The sequence below is a fragment of the Indicator indicator genome, chromosome Z, assembly GCF_027791375.1.
Source record: "Indicator indicator isolate 239-I01 chromosome Z, UM_Iind_1.1, whole genome shotgun sequence".
In the NCBI taxonomy this organism is placed as follows: domain Eukaryota; kingdom Metazoa; phylum Chordata; class Aves; order Piciformes; family Indicatoridae; genus Indicator; species Indicator indicator.
The window spans coordinates 8,336,341-8,352,512 of record NC_072053.1 but is presented as its reverse complement, the minus strand read 5'-3'; the positions used below and the strand labels follow the sequence as shown (position 1 = coordinate 8,352,512).

The 16,172-nt window shown below is 48.7% G+C and overlaps 1 protein-coding gene across 1 annotated transcript in view; it reads left to right on the top strand.

Moving 5' to 3' along the window:
* The first annotated feature begins 15,310 nt into the window (after nucleotides 1-15,310).
* The window catches only part of LOC128979870 (multiple C2 and transmembrane domain-containing protein 1-like), a 184,553-nt gene continuing 183,691 nt past the window's right edge, over nucleotides 15,311-16,172 (top strand). Inside the window, exon 1 of the mRNA XM_054398288.1 lies at nucleotides 15,311-15,371. Within this exon, the coding sequence (XP_054254263.1) occupies nucleotides 15,311-15,371 (61 nt within the window). The remainder of the gene's footprint in view (nucleotides 15,372-16,172) is intronic.

The following is a 16,172-nucleotide window of genomic DNA, read 5'->3' as shown; positions in this document are numbered from 1 at the left end:
AAGCATCTGGACTCAGACACAGGCCAAAAGCACAGGCTGCCTAAGGAGCAGGTACCTCTAAATAAAACACTCTCTAAATCATAGAATGGGTTGGGTTGGGTTGGAAGGGGCCTTGAAGCTCATCCAGTTCCAAACCCCCTGCCATGGGCAGGGACACTTCCCACCAGCCCAGGGTGCTCAAGGCTTCACCCAACCTGGCTTGAACCCCTCCAGGGAGGAGGCATCCACAGCCTCCCTGGGCAGCCTGTTCCAGTGTTTCCCCACCCTCACTCTCAATGATTTTGACATCAAGTGGCTTTGCTGCTCTCCTGTACTTCATATACCACAGGCAGCACAACCTTGTGCCAGCAGTTCGGGAGATGTAGGAGAAAATGTAAGATGTAAAGATGTGAAGAGCCCTCTGCTTCAGAAAACAATTGCTTCAGAGGGACACATCCTAAACTGGACACAGTTTACTGTCTAAAAAAACCAAAAATTATACAATCAGTAGTATTAATAAACAACAAAAACCACCACACCTGTAGCACATTCCCCCTTCCAAAAAGGATACCTAAAACCTTTAGCAAACAGCAAAACAGAAAGGAACACATAAAATCTTTAGCAATGCACTTAAACAACCCCAACCCTCCCTGACATTGTCCTGTGCTTAGAAGTATATTTTGGAAACAGATTGAAGTTGTGCTCTTATCTGAGTCATTGGAGCATGTGGTGACAGCTCCCTTGATCTGCTGTTCCACTTTAGCATTCGTCCAAGACACACTGATAAGATAAGCAAAAAGCACTTCCCCCTCCCATCCCCACCCCCAGCATAAGGCAAAAGGATCAGCATCAACACTTCCTAAGTCAAGGAAAAGGGAAGTGTAAGTGGAGTTGTGTAAGAGGAGTGGCAAGGGTCCATGTGCTGGAGTCCCTGTCAGGTGCAATCAGGCAGTTTTCCTTTCAGGGCTGCATGCAAGAGGTGAAATTAAACCCAAGTGCCATGGCAAGGAGGAAGCAGCAGTGGAAGGTTTCACAGCACCACATGAAACATTACCAGCTTCCACACAGAGCAATCATACCACAAAGCTTGGAATAATGTAGCTGTGTCTTCAATATTGCATAAGAAGAATTTTCCACTCCAGTTACTGGCCTGGCTGGAACTGTTTTCTGCAGATCATTTCCATTTCTCAGAGCTCCATGTGCTGGGGACACCTGCCCCCAAGGAATTCAGCCATTCTGGGCATCCCAGTGGCTGTCAGCTTCTCCTTGGTGCAGCTAATGGGAACTGACTGTGTTTCTCCTGTGCTTCTCCTTACCAGGAGAGCCTGAGGGAGCTGAGGGCTCTGAGGCTTGGAGAGGAGGAGACTGAAAGGTGACCTCTTTAATGTTTATTAATATGTAAAAGGTGAGTGCCAAGAGGCTCTGCTGGGTGATGCCCAAGGACAGTACAGGAGGTAGTGGTGGAAGCTGAGGCAGAGGAAGTTCCATGGAAACAGGAGGAAAAATTTTTCCCTGTGAGGGTGACAGAGCCCTGGAACAGGCTGCCCAGGGGGGTTGTGGAGTTTCCCTTTGTGGAGATATTCAAGACCCTCCTGGATGTGTTCCTGTGTGATCTGCTCTGGGTGCTCCTGCTCTGGCAGAGGGGTTGGACTGGATGAGCTTTGGAGGTCTCTTCTAGCCCCCTCACATTCTGTGGTTCTCTGATTCAGATTCACCACAACAAAGCCAAGGGGCAAGCAATTTTACATTTCACCAGAACTATTTCCTTATCTGCCTTTGGTTCACAAATTCATAGAATGGTTTGGGTTGGAAGGGGCCTCAAAGCTCATCCAGTTCCAACCCCACCTGCCACAGGCACGGACAGCTCCCACCAGCCCAGGTTTCTCCAGGACTTAACCAACCTGGATGATCATCATGTGCCAAACAGCACTTTGTACATCACTGCTCAGGCTGATGGCAGGACAGGGAGGACTCTGGAACCTCTGAGTACATCAGTCACACAACACACTTTTCATTCTGTATCTCCCTTACTCCCTCCTGCCAATCCTACCACAACAGCAACACAAAAGAACACTCAGGCATTTTAAATATTGCTGGAAATGTGCAGAAATTGCCAGTATTGCCAGCATTAAATCAGTATTAATAATGCACTGTTTTCATTAACTACATCTCTGCTTTGGCAGGGACAGCTTCATAGAATCATAGAATCAGTCAGGGTTGGAAGGGACCACAAGGATCACCCAGTTCCAATCCCCCTGCCATGGCCAGGGACACCTCACACTACATCAGGCTGGCCAGAGCCTCATCCAGCCTGGCCTTAAGCACCTCCAGGGATGGGGCCTCAACCACCTCCCTGGACAACCCATTCCAGGCTCTCACCACTCTCAAGACTAAGCAGCTTGTCAGAAAAGACATTAGAATCATAAACTCATAGAATGGTCTGGGTTGGAAGGGACCTCCAATGATCATCTCATCCGACCTCCCTGCAGTCAGCAGGGACATCCTCCACTAGATCAGGTTGCTCAGAGCCTTCTTAAACTATCTCCAGGGAATTGCCTCAACCTTGGCTATCTCCAGGGATGAGCCCCAGTCACCTCCCTGGGCAACCTGTTGCAGCGTTCCAGCACCTTCATGGTGCAGAACTTGTTCCTCACACCCAATCTCAATCTGCTCTGCTCTCATTTCAAACCATTGTCCTGGTCCTGTCACTGCAGGCCTTTGGGAACAGTCCCTCTGCAGCCTTCTTGTAGCCCCCTTCAGCTACTGGAAGGCTGCTCTAAGGTCTCCCTGGAGCCTTCTCATCTCCAAGCTGAACACCCCCAGCTCCCTCACCCTGCCCAGGTGCTCCAGCCCCCTGAGCATTTTCATGGCCCTCCTCTGGACCTGAGTATTTACAACAAATGTGAGAAGCCTCAGTTGTTGGGGTGAAGGTTCTGAGTGGATGCCATGTGGTGATGAACCGCAAAATCCAGGGTTTGTCTCTCTGCTCTTTCATTACACCCTGGCAACAGTGCACACATGCAGTCTGACAGGTCTGAGTTACCAAGAGATGTTCAGGATGATTTCTGCAGAACAGAGGCAAGAGGTGCTGGAAGGTATCCAGAGAAGGGCCATGAGGATGAGCAGAGGGCTGGAGCTGCTCTGCTATGGAGACAGCCTGAGAGAGTTGGGGTTGTGCAGGCTGGAGAGGAGAAGGCTCTGAGGAGACCTTCTTGTGGCTTTCCAGCATCTGAAGGCAGCTACAGGAAAGCTGGGGAGGGACTTTTTAGGATGTCAGGGAGTGACAGAACTAGGGGGAATGGAGCAAAAATAGAAATGGATAAATTTAGATTGAATGTTAGGAAGAAATTCTTCCCCATGAGGGTGGTGAGAGACTGGCACAGGTTGCCCAGGGAGGTGGTGGAAGCCTCATCCCTGGAGCTTTTTGCAGCCAGGCTGGATGTGGCTGTGAGCAACCTGCTGTGGTGTGAAGTGTCCCTGCCCATGGCAGGGGGGTTGGGACTGGATGAACCCTGAGGTCCCTTCCAACCCTGACAATTCTGTGAGTCTAAGTTTAATGTTAGCATTAACCACATACACACACACACATTTTTATACACCAGGGTATGCTCTGAGTGTGACTTCCTAGTTCTTAGAGCCAGGAAACACACTGTGGCTAAATAAAGAGTCCTGAGTGAAGAGATGATACCAGAATACAGCCAAATTTCCATACTGCTTCTAAAAGGCCATCACAAAACAACCTCTAGATTAATTTGGTAAAGTGGAGCAGGATGGCCAGACCATCCATGTTGTGGAGCTTTACAGGTTTGGAGGTGATCTGCTGAAGAGCAGCACCAAGGAGAAGGAGCTGGGAGTGCTGGGGGAGCAGCAAGTTCTGCATGGGACAGCAATGTGCCCTGGGGGCCAAGGAGGCCAAGGGGGTCCTGGGGGGCATTCAGAGTGTGTCCAGAAAAGCCAGGGAGCTTCTCCTCCCTCCCTCCCTCCTCTGCCTTGCTGAGGCCACAGCCGGAAGATTGCATCCAGCTCTGGGCTCCATCCCCAGCTCAGGAGGGACAGGGATCTGCTGCAGAGAGGCCAAGGGAGGGCTCCAAGGATGCTGAAGGGCCTGGAGCCCTGCCTGGGGAGGAGAGGCTGAGAGCCCTGGGGCTGTGCAGTGTGCAGAGGAGAAGACTGAAAGGGATCTGCTCAATGTCTGCCAAGAGCTGAGGGCTGGGGGGCAGGAGGGAGGGGACAGGCTCTGCTCAGCTGCAGCCTGCCATAGGCCAAGGGGCAAGGGATGGCAAGTGCAGCACAGGAGGTTGCAGCTCACCAGGAGGAGGAACTTCTGCACTGGGAGGCTGCCAGAGCCCTGGAGCAGGCTGTCCAGAGAGGTTGTGGAGTCTCCTTCTCTGGAGCCTTTCCAGCCCCATCTGGATGTGTTCCTGTGGGACCTGCGCTGGATTCTACGGTCCTGCTCTGGCAGGGGGCTTGGACTGGAAGATTTCCAGAGGTCCCTTCCAACCCCTGACATCCTCTGAGCCTGTGAGTGCTTGAGAGACTCAGCCTCTTTCCTGAGCTTCATGGCCATGGCTGAAAAGAGCTGCTCTTAATCTGCTTATAGAAGGAAAGCCTGAAGAATTAAGCAGAGTTCTGACTGCAAAACAATGAGAATATTTTAGGCAAATCACAGAGTATTACAGGCTGGAAGGGCCCTCCAGAGATCACCGAGTCCAACCCTCATGCCAAAGCAGGAATGAAGAGAAGTGTGGCCCGCAGGTCAAGAGAGGTTCTCCCCCTCCTCTGCTCCCACCTAATCAGGCCACATCAACAGTATTGGGTCCAGTTCTGGGCTCCCCAGTTCAAGAGACTCTTGAACAGAATCCAGTGGTGGCTATGAAGATGCTGAGGGGCCTGGAGCAGCTGTGTGAGGAGCAAAGGCTGAGAGCCCTGGGGCTGCAGAGCCTGGAGAGGAGCAGCCCCAGAGGGGATCTGAGCAATGCTCAGAAACAGCTAAAGGAGCTGTGGAGAGGGGGCAAGAGGCTGGGGCCAGACTCTGCTCAGTGGTGCCCAGGGACAGGACAAGGGGCAAGGGGCACAAAGTGGAACCCAGGAGGTTCCATCTGAGCAGGAGGAGAAAGTTGTTTGGTGTGAGGGTGCTGGAGGCCTGGAGCAGGCTGCCCACAGAGGCTGTGGAATCTCCTTCTCTGCAGAGCTTCCAAGCCCCCTGGCCATTGTGCTGCTGGGCAAGCTGCTGTGGGTACCCTGCTGGAGCAGGGGGGTTGGACTGGATGATCTCCAGAGGTCCCTTCCAGCCCCCACCCTGCTGTGATTCTGTGCTTCTGTGATTCTGTATGCTCTGTAGAAAATAGCTTTGGGAAGGACACTTGGGAGAAACTTGGGTTTATCTCCAGCAGCCTCCACCTCTAGAGCTGTTGAAGAAGAACCTGTTCTGCATCTGCCATTTCCTGGTTTAATGAAGAAAAAACAGCCAGTGGGGGGGAAAAAAAACGTACAAAAAGAAATTATTCCAGAGCAAACCAATAAAGTTGGAAGAAACCTTTTTTTGTTGTTCTTCCTCCCCCAGAGTAAGCAGCAGCTGAATTTCTTATCAAAGAGATGTTCAGCCAAAATCTGTAGCTATCCTGGAGTGCTGGGCACACACAGGTAATTTTAAGGACTGGTATTTCTGTACTTGATCTGCAAATTCATAACTCAGTACCAAATATAGTAGCTTTAAATTTATGTCTTCTGAAACAAACAAACAAAAACAAACAAACAAAAACCCTAAAACCCAGAGCAAACCAAAACAAACCCTGCTCATCACCAGCAGATTAAAGAGTAGCTAGTTTAATCAAGGCAGTACCAGATAAGGGCACAATGGTGAAATGCAGCTGGACTTTCCAACTAACTACTGCTACAAATGGGGCAAAATACTTTCCAGGATGGAAAGAGTTGGAAGAAAAAGCAGCAAAGAATCACAGAATTGTCAGGGTTGGAAGGAATCTCAAGGCTCAGCCAGTTCCAACCCCCCCTGCCATGGGCAGGGACACTTCACACCACAGGAGGTTGCTCACAGCCACATCCAGCCTGGCTGCAAAAACCTCCAGGGATGAGGCTTCCACCACCTCCCTGGGCAACCTCTGCCAGTCTCTCACCACCCTCATGGGGAAGAATTTCTTCCTCACATCCAATCTGAATCTCCCCACTTCTAGTTTTGTTCCATTCCCCCCACTCCTATCACTCCCTGACACCCTCAAAAGTCCCTCCCCAGCTTTCTTGTAGCCCCCTTCAGATCCTGGGAGTCCCCAGTATCTGCCCTTACTCAGAGGTGAAAACAAAGACTTCAGGTTCTGAAGGGCTTCCAGCCTAAATGCTGTGCTTACAGCTGGTGGTGTGCAGGTGAAACCATACCTGTGAGGAGCACTGACAACCTCAGGAGGATCTGGCATGATGACAGCAGCTGCTTTTCACAGAAGAGACCAGAGAAGAGCTTTTAATTTGTGATGCACCAAGGGAGGCTAATGACCTGGGGGGAGGGCAAGGAGGCCAGGAAGGAGGGTAGCAAAACAGAGGAGGAAGCTGTGGTTGCTTTACTCAAGAATGAATTCATCATCTTGGTGGAGAAGGGATAATTTCTTTCATTTTCTGTTTGCTCCACTGTCTCATTCTCTCTAAGTGGTGCTGCTGAAATAAATTGAAGTACATTTGAATGACTAAGTGGGGAGCAAGCTGCCAAAACCAGGGTATGGAAGCAGGCAGGAGGAAGGACAAATTGGCTGAATCTCATCTGATTGCTTTGTCAATACTGATTATTTGTTTGATTTTTTTTCCTGCCAAAGCAGGGCTACTGCTTCAGATGCAGAAAGTGATCTGAAGTGCAATTCTGAACACCAAAACTTTCACAACATTGTCACACTTACACATTTTATTAATTTTTTTTCATCTGTTCATTACTTCTTTTTTTTATCGTTTTTATTTTTAGAAGGAACTGCAGCAAAGCTGTTGGCAGTAATCAGTTTGATGCTAAAAATCAGCATTTGGTTTTAATGGCTTTCAAATAAAACTAAAGACCAGCAATTAGCACAGGGGTCACCAAAAATCCCAGAATCCCAGCATGGTTGGTGGAGGTAGGAAAGGATGTCTGGAGATCATCCACTCCCTGCTCCAGCAGGGCACCCACAGCAGCTTGCTCAGGAGCACAGTGGTTGGGGGGGGGTCTGCAGAGAAGGAGACTCCACAACCTCTCTGGGCAGCCTGCTCCAGGCCCCCAGCAGCTGAGGGAGTTGGGTGTGTTTAATGTGGAGAAGAGGAGGCTGAAGGAGACCTCATTGCTCTCTGCAGCTCCCTGAGAGGAGGCTGGAGGTGGGAGTTGGTCTCTTCTTCCTAGTCTCAGGTGATAGAACGAGGGGAAATGGCCTTAAATTTTGCCAGGGGAGGTTGAGGTTGGCCACGAGGAACAATTTCTGTGCTGCAAGAGTGGTCAGGGAGTGGCAGAGGCTGCCCAGGGAGGTGATGCAGTCCCCATGGCTGGAGGTGTTGCAGCAAGCTGTGGCCGTGGCACCTGGGGCTGGGGTTTAGTTGGGGTTGGGTTGATGGTTGGACTGGATGATCTTAGAGCCCTTTTATAATCTAAACATTTCTGTGATTACGTATGTGTAAAGACAGTCTCTTGTTACAACCTTGATCAAGGAGACCCAAGCCTCTGCATGTGCTGGAAATTCCAGCAGCAGTAATGAAGCAGATATGAACCACTGTCATAATTACCAACTCTCACTTTAAGAAACCCTTCCTAGAATACAGATAACAACAGAAAAAAGCTGACTGACATCTTTCAGGAGGCAACTGCTCACCAGCTTCTCACATGAATTTATACTAGGAAAAAATGGTCAGTCTCTTCCTTAAAGCAAGTCACACAATCACAGAATGTCAGGGGCTGGAAGGGACCTCCAAAGCTCATCCAGTCCAAGCCCCCCTGCCAGAGCAGGAGCACCCAGAGCAGATCACACAGGAACACATCCAGGAGGGTCTTGAATATCTCCACAAAGGGAAACTCCACAACCCCCCTGGGCAGCCTGTTCCAGGGATCTGTCACCCTCACAGGGAAAACATTTTTCCTCCTGTTTCCATGGAACTTCCTCTGCCTCAGCTCCCACCACTGCCCCTTGTGCTGTCCTTGGGCATCCCCCAGCAGAGCCTGGCTCCAGCCTCTGGGCACTCTCCCTGCACATCTTCATCAACAGCAATGAGGTCACCTCTCAGGCTCCTCCTCTCCAAGCTACAGATCCTCAGCTCCCTCAGGCTCTCCTCATGAGGAAGACGTTCCACTGCCTTCAGCATCTTTGTGGCTCTGTGCTGGACTCTTTCAAAGTTCCCTGAGGTCCTTCCTGAACTGAGGGGCCCAGAACTCAAAAATCACTGGATCATAGAATCATTAAGGTTGGAAAAGCCCTCCAAGATCATCCAGTCCAAACATCAACCCAACCCCACCACAGGCACTAAACCATGGCCATGGTGCCATGGCCACACCTTGCTGGAACACCTCCAGGCATGGGGACTCCACCACCTCCCTGGGCAGCCTGTTCCATTCTTGCAGCAAAGAAATTGTTCCTCATGTCCAGCCTAAATCTCCCCTGGCACAATTTCAGGCCACTGCTTCTCATCCTGTCACTAGTTACTTGGCAAAAGAAGCCAGCATCAGCCTTGCTTTGTAAAACCTCCTTTCAGGGTGGCTGTAGAGATTGGGCTGAGGCACAAGCATCAGAAGATGAATTTGTTTCAGCATCTTTGAATAAAACAAGACTGAAATTTCTCAGACTGAGAAATTTCTGGAAGTAAAATTATGAGAGAATGCCAAAACAGTCAGCATCATGACAACTGGAGAAGATAAATGTGGAAGGACAACAGCAGAAAATGAGGATGAAAATTACATTCATGTGGAGTCAGCACCACTGGGATGAGGATCCTCATCAACTCAGGGCTCGTGACAAGGCCACAGCCCAGCACCAACAGTTCTGGATTTAAACAGAGACAAGACCCCCACAAGGCATCCTGGAGAAGAGCAGCTTGGGATGGGATCCCCTTCAAAGCTCAGCAAGAGCTGAGCAACAAGCAAAAACTGGAGCCCTGGAGGTTCCACCTGAACAGGAGGAGAAACATCTTTGTTGTGAGGGTGATGGATCCCTGGAGCAGGCTGCCCAGAGAGGTTGTGGAGTCTCCTTCTCTGCAGAGCTTCCAACGCCCCCTTGGCCATTGTGCTCCTGGGCAAGCTGCTGTGGGTGCCCTGCTGGAGCAGGGATTTGGACTGGATGACTTCCAGAGGTCCCTTCCAACCCCCACCCTGCTGGGATGCTGTGATCTGGGTGTACCTTAGCCTCTCCTCACACATGGAATTGCTTAGGTTGGAAGAGATCTCTAAGATCATGGAGTCCAACCCTTAATCCACCACCACCAGGTCACCACCAAACCATGTCCCTCAGCACCACATCTACACAGCTTTGAAACCCTTCTATGGATTTTGACTGCTGCCTGGTCCAGGGTCTGACTACCCTGTTGGGGAAGAAGTTGCTCCTAAAGTCCCATCTGAAAAACAGAAAATAAAGAAATGAGGGAATCAGCTGAGTGCTAAGGACTTCTAAGGACAAGTACAGTCAGAAGTGTGAGGTGTCCCTGCCCATGGCAGGGAGTTGGAACTGGATGATCCTTGTCGTCCCTTCCAACCCTGACTGATTGTGTGATTCTAAGTGCTCTGGCTCAGGCTGCAGAGGATCTTGGCTCACCCTGGGACATACTCCTCCTAAAGCTTCAGTGCTGGAGGTGGTAGCTCCAGGCTTGGTTCATTCATCACTGCTGACTGGGAAGTTCTTCAGTACAAGTGGACTGGCACATGCCCAAGCATGACAGAGCAAGGAGCAGAATCGATTTTCCTGCAGAAGAACATAGCTTGCTAGAAGTCCCATGGATATTCCTGGATCATTAGAGCTGTCTCACATGTAAGGAGGCTCCCACAGAGCAGATGATTTTATTCATAGAATGATAGAATCAGTCAGGGTTGGAAGGGACCCCAAGGCTCATCCAGTTCCAACCCCCCTGCCATGGCCAGGGACACCTCACACCAGATCAGGCTGGCCAGAGCCTCATCCAGCCTGGCTGCAAACACCTCCAGGGATGGAGCCTCAACCACCTCCCTGCACAACCCATTCCAGGCTCTCACCACTCTCATGGGGAAGAACTTCTTCCTCACTTCCAGCCTGAATCTCCCCACTTCCAGCTTTATTCCATCCCCCCAAGTCCTATCACTCCCTGAGAGCCTAAAAAGTCCCTCCCCAGCTTTCTTGGAGCCCCCTTCAGATCCTGGAAGGCCACAAGAAGGTCACCTCAGAGCCTTCTCTTCTCCAGACTGAACAGCCTTCATAGCAGAGCAGCTCCAGCCCTCTGCTCATCCTGGTGGCCCTTCTCTGGACACCTTCCAGCACTTCCAGATCCCTCTTGTAACAGAGGCTCCAGAACTGGATGCAGTACTCCAGGTGGGGTCTGACCAGAGCTGAGCAGAGAGGGAGAATCACCTCCCTTGACCTGCTGGCCACACTTCTCCTGATGCAGCCCAGGCTCTGCTTGGCTTTCTGGGCTGCAAGTGCACATTGACAGCTCCTGGTGAGCTTCTCCTCCCCCAGCACCCCCAAGTCCCTCTCCTTGCACCACTGCAGACAGACTTCATCTGGCCGAGCTATGTGTGTCTGCAGCTTGCTGGTCTCTCCACATGGATCTACCCCTTCAAGAAAGAATGATAAACAAAATGGGAATTATTTTGAACCTGAAGGAAATTTAGTCAAATCTGATGAAATCTGCTGCAGCACATGGGCTGGGAGTGACAGGACAAGGAGCAATGGCTTTGAGCTGGCAGAGGGCAGATTGAGAGTGGAGAGGAGGAAGAAATTGTTGGCAGTGAGGGTGGGGAGAGACTGGCACAGGTTGCCCAGGGAGGCTGTGTCTGTGCCCTCCCTGGAGATGTTCCAGGCCAGGCTGGACGAGGCCCTGAGCAAGCTGGGCTGGGGGGAGGTGTCCCTGCCCATGGCAGGGGGCTGGAGCTGGAGGAGCTTTCAGGTCCCAACCCAAACAATCCTATGACTCTGTGAACCCTTTTCCATAATCTCATTTATTACCCTGTTATTTTCATACATTTCACTTTTCAAGGAAAACAGAGTAAAAAATTGCTTACAAAATAAAGATATAATAAAATAAAAAATAAAATGAAACAAAATGAAAAAACAAATAAAATAAAGTAAAATTAAAATAAAGTAAAATTAAAATTAATAATGTAAAATAAAATAAATACAATAATTAAAAATAAAATATAAAATAAAATTAATCATTAAAATATAAAATAAAATAAATACAATACAAAATTAAAATATAAAATAAAATTAAAAATTAAAAAATATAATTAAAAAATAATACAATAAAATAATAATTAAAATTAAAATAGAAAATAAAAATAAATTTAAAAATAAAATAATTTTTTAAAATTAAAAATAATAAAGAATAAAAAAAATAAAATATAAAATAAAAATTAAAATAAAAATAAATAAAATAACAACAAAAATAAAAATAAAATAATAAATTAAAAATAATATAAAATAAAATAAAATAAAATAAAATAAAATAAAATAAAATAAAATAAAATAAAATAAAATATCTTGGAGACACATAGGAGAAAGATCGAGTCTTAGTTAGTGCAGCTAATGTCAGAAAGGAGAATGCCACTCTTAATTAATCACAAAATAACAAATAGTACACAAAATATTCTTACAGAAAATTTCATTATTGAGACCCAGCCTGGGACTTGATGACACTTTGCCAGCGGTCCCAGGGAGAGGTGCTGGAATGTGTCCAGAGAAGGGCAAGAAAGGTGGGGAAGGGTCTGGAGAAGAGGGCTGGGGAGGGAGGAGCAGCTGAGGGAGCTGGGGGGGGGGGTTGGTGTGGAGAAGAGGAGGCTGAGGGAGACCTCATTGCTCTCTGCAGCTCCCTGAAAGGCTACAGTGAGGTGGGGGTTGGCCTCTTCCCCCAAGGAACAAGCTATAGGATGAGAGGAAACAGTCTCAAGATGACCCAGGGGAGGTTTAGGTAGGACATGAGGAACAATTTGTTCCCTGGAAGTGTTAATTCCCGGCCCAGGCTGCCCAGGGAAGTGCTGTAGTCCCCAGCCCTGGAGGAGTTTCAAAGCCCTGGAGATATGGTGCTGAGGGCCATGGTTCAATGGTGTGTGAAGGACCTTGATGAATTGCTTAGACAGTAACTCACTGAAGTTAATTAAAGGGAGGTGTTGTTTTTTTTCCATGACCCCTGTTTTTCAGTAACTTATTTGCAGTTTTTGGAGGCCACTCAGCACTGCTTCCACTTCTGCTCAGGACTGGTGAAGCCACATCTGGAGTGCTGCATGGTATCAGTGAGACACAGAGACATTGCAGCAATGATGTGTCACAAAGATGATGAAGAGATGCTGAGCATCTGCTGTATGAAGAGAGGCTGAGGGAGCTGGGGCTGCTCTGCCTGGAGGAGTTTCCTATCCAAGAGTGAGGTCCGACATGTCTGTGTAACACCAGCCAGGCTCCTGATGGTGCCTCATGACAGCAGAGGCAATGGTATCACACTGAAATACAGGGGATGTCATTTCAAGCATGAGAAAAAAGTATTTTTCCTGTATCAGGGTGGTCAAAAACTGCAGCAGGCTGTCCAGAGAGTGTCCCTGAGGATGCCTGCAACCTGCTCTGACACAACCTTGCTTGCTCAGGATGAGACTGCTCTCAAGTCAAAAGTTCAGCTCCCTGCAAACCTTGGCCATGCTGTGACCCTCCATTGCTCTGATATATCACAATCCATAAACACAAAAGGCATGCTGCCTTTTCTCAGAGCCTGGTTGTGCCTTCCACTTCTGCTTACACTGGCAGGGCAGTGCTGCAGTTGGCATGGAGAACCACCATCCTCTTCACCCATCCAGAGCACAGTATGTCCAAGGTAATGAGATACCAAGGTACCAAGGCACACATAAGACCTGGACCTTTGAAGACAAGACTGGACAGACTTGCATTTATGTTCCACATATATGCACAAGTGTTCCACCCTAGACCTTTCCTCTGCACATTCCAGATGTTTTCTGTAAGGAAGTCCATCATTTTCTGCCCTCCTGAGAGCAGCCCTGGAAGCCTGTGTCCAGTTGTGGGCCTCCCAGGGCAGGAGAGACAGAGAGCTGCTGGAGAGAGTGCAAGGGAGAGCCAGGAGGAGGAGTTGGGGCCTTGAGCATCTGCCCTGTGGAGAGAGCCTGAGAGCCCTGGGGCTGTGCAGTGTGGAGAGGAGAAGGCTGAGAGGGATCTGCTCAATGTCTGTCAAGAGCTGAAGGCTGGGGGGCAAGGGGAGGGGGCCAGGCTCTGCTGTGTGCTGCACAGCACTGAGGAGCAATGGAGACAAAGTGCAGCAGAGAAGGTTTCAGCTGCACAGGAGGAGAAACTTCTTTGGTGTGAGGGTGGCAGAGCCCTGGGGCAGGCTGCCCAGGAGGGTTGTGGAGTCTCCTTCCACACATTCCAACCCCCCCTGGCTGCATTCCTGTGCAGACTGCCCTGGGAGACTCTGCTCTGGCAGGGGGCTTGGGCTGGATGATCTCTGCAGTGGATTCCCCTACACTGGATGGTTTGAAGACTCAACTTGACAGGGTGCTGGGCCAGCCCATTTCAGTTATGCTGTTTCCCAGACAGGTTGGAAAGGACCTTGAAGATCAAGTCCAAACATAACCCAGCAACCATGGCCACTAAATCATATCCTGAAGCACCACAGCTACAGCTTCTTAAACACCTCCAGGGATGGGGACTCCACCACCTCCCTGGCCAGACTGTCCCAATCCCTGACCACTCTCCCAGTACAGAATTTTTCCCTAATGTCCAACTTAAACCTCTCCTGGCACAATTTCCTCTTGTCCTGTTGCTTGTGACTTGGGATCAGAGACCAGCACCAGCCTCCTGTCAGGGAGCTGCATGTAGGGAGCAATGAGGTCTCTCCTCAGCCCTCTCTACTTCAGACTAAACAATCCCAGCTCCCTCAGCCCTTCCTGGTGTGACACCAACCAAAACCCCTCACCCAGGCTTGTTGCTCTTCTCTGGACACCCTCCAGCACCTCAATGTCTTTCCTTTGCAGTGGTGCCCAGAACTGAACCCAGCATTCAAGCTGTGGCCTCACCAGTGCCCAGTACAATGGCATGATCACTTCCATAGTCCTGCTGGACACTGGTTTTGATCCAGGCCAGGCTGCTTGTCCGTTCTTGCCCTCCTGGGCACAGCTGGCTCACCTTCAGCTGCTGTCACCCAGCACCCCCAAGGCCTTTTCTGCTGGGCAGTTCCCAGCCACTTTCCCCAAAGCCTGGAGCCTTCATGGGGTTTTGTGACCCAGGGGCAGGACCCAGCCCTTGGTATTGTCAAACATCATTCTGTTGACATCAGCCTTGAGGAAACTGACCTAGAGGGAGGTGTCCATGGCATGGGGGGGTTGGAACTGGATGATCTTTACATCCCCTTCCAACTCAAGCCATTTATGATTCTATGATTCACAAGAATCACAGACTCACAGAACACAAAATGTTAATGGTTGGAACGGACCTCTGGAGATCACTGAGTCCAAGCTCCCTGCCAAGGCAGGGTCCCTTAGGGAAGGGCACACAGGAACACATTTAGGTGAGGTTTGAATGTCTCCAGACGTGTAGACTCCACCACCTCTCTGGGCAGCCTGTTCCAGTACTCCAGCACTCTTTAAACAACTTCCTCCTCATGTTCAGATGGAACTTCTGATGTTCCAGTTTGTGCCCCTTACCCCTTGTCCTGCCCCTGGGCACCACTGCACAAACCCTGGTCCCATCCTCTTCCTGACACCCACCCATTGATCAGATCCCCCTCAGGCTGTTCTTCTCCAGACTAAACAGCCCCAACTCTCTCAGCCTTTCCCCTTCACAGAGATGTTCCAGACCCCTCAGCATCTTTGTAGACCTTTGCTGTACCCTGTCCAGCAAATCCCTGTCCCTCTTGAACTGGGCAGCCCAGAACTGGACCCAGGACTCCAGAAATGGACTCAAAAGGGCAGAGCAGAGGTGGGGGGCAGGGGGATATGAGAAATATGAAGCTGGTTCCTGCAGGAACTGCAGAGAGCATTTACCTGCACTCTCAACATTACCAAGGGAACAATCTTCTTCAGAACTGAAAGAAAAAAAAACCACAACCTGCTGCTTTAAGCAGAAAAAGAAAACAAAAGAAGAAGAAAACCACCAACAAAATGAATCAGAGCTGATTTATATCTGTGCAGGATTATTCAATTCCCATGACAAGCAAGAAGAATGAGCACTCCTGTGCCTTTCTGGTTTCCAGAAGATTACTGGAAGGTACAGGAGCTGCCTCTAAAGCACATTTGTTTGCCAGCAGGGGGGACAGAGAAGAGTCACCACAGACCAAGTCACCACACTGGTACTCGTTTGATAGGCACCCACCAGACCCCCCCACCCAGTGGTTTGCTTGTGTGCACGTGATGCCTGCTTTTTGCTCCCCGGCACAGGGGGGTGGGTGGTAAGTAAAAAAAATTTTATAAAAGAAAAAAATAATAAAAAAAATAAAAAAAAATAAAAAAAATAAAAAAAAAATAAAAAAAAAATAATAAAAAAAAAAAAAAAAAAAAATAAAAAAAAAAAAAAAAAAAAAAATAAAAAAAAAAAAAAAAAAAAAAAAAAAAAAAAATAAAAAAAAATAAAAAAAATAAAAATAAAAAAAAAAAAAAAAAAAATAAAAAAAATAAATAAAAAAAAAAAAAAAAAAAAAATAAAAAAAAAAAAAAAAAAAAAAAAAAAAAAAAAAAATAAAAAAAAAAAAGAAAAATAAAAAATAAAAATAATATAATTTGAAATTTAATTAGCCTTGTGGATGAGGATATTGGGGGGGGGTGAGGGGGGGGGTTGGGGGGGGGTGGGGGTGGGGTTGGGGTGGGGGGTACGGGGTTAAAAAGCGTGGTGAGTGGGCTGATGTTTGGGGGTGGGGGGTGGGGGTTGTGGGGGGGTGGGGTGGGGGGGGGTGGGGGAAACAATGTAATTTTAAAAGGGGGGTTGTTTTGGATGAACATGGCTAATTTTTTAGTTTAAGTTGTTTCTTTTGTTTTTTAGTGATTTTTTATAAATATGGGGGGGGGAAGGGGA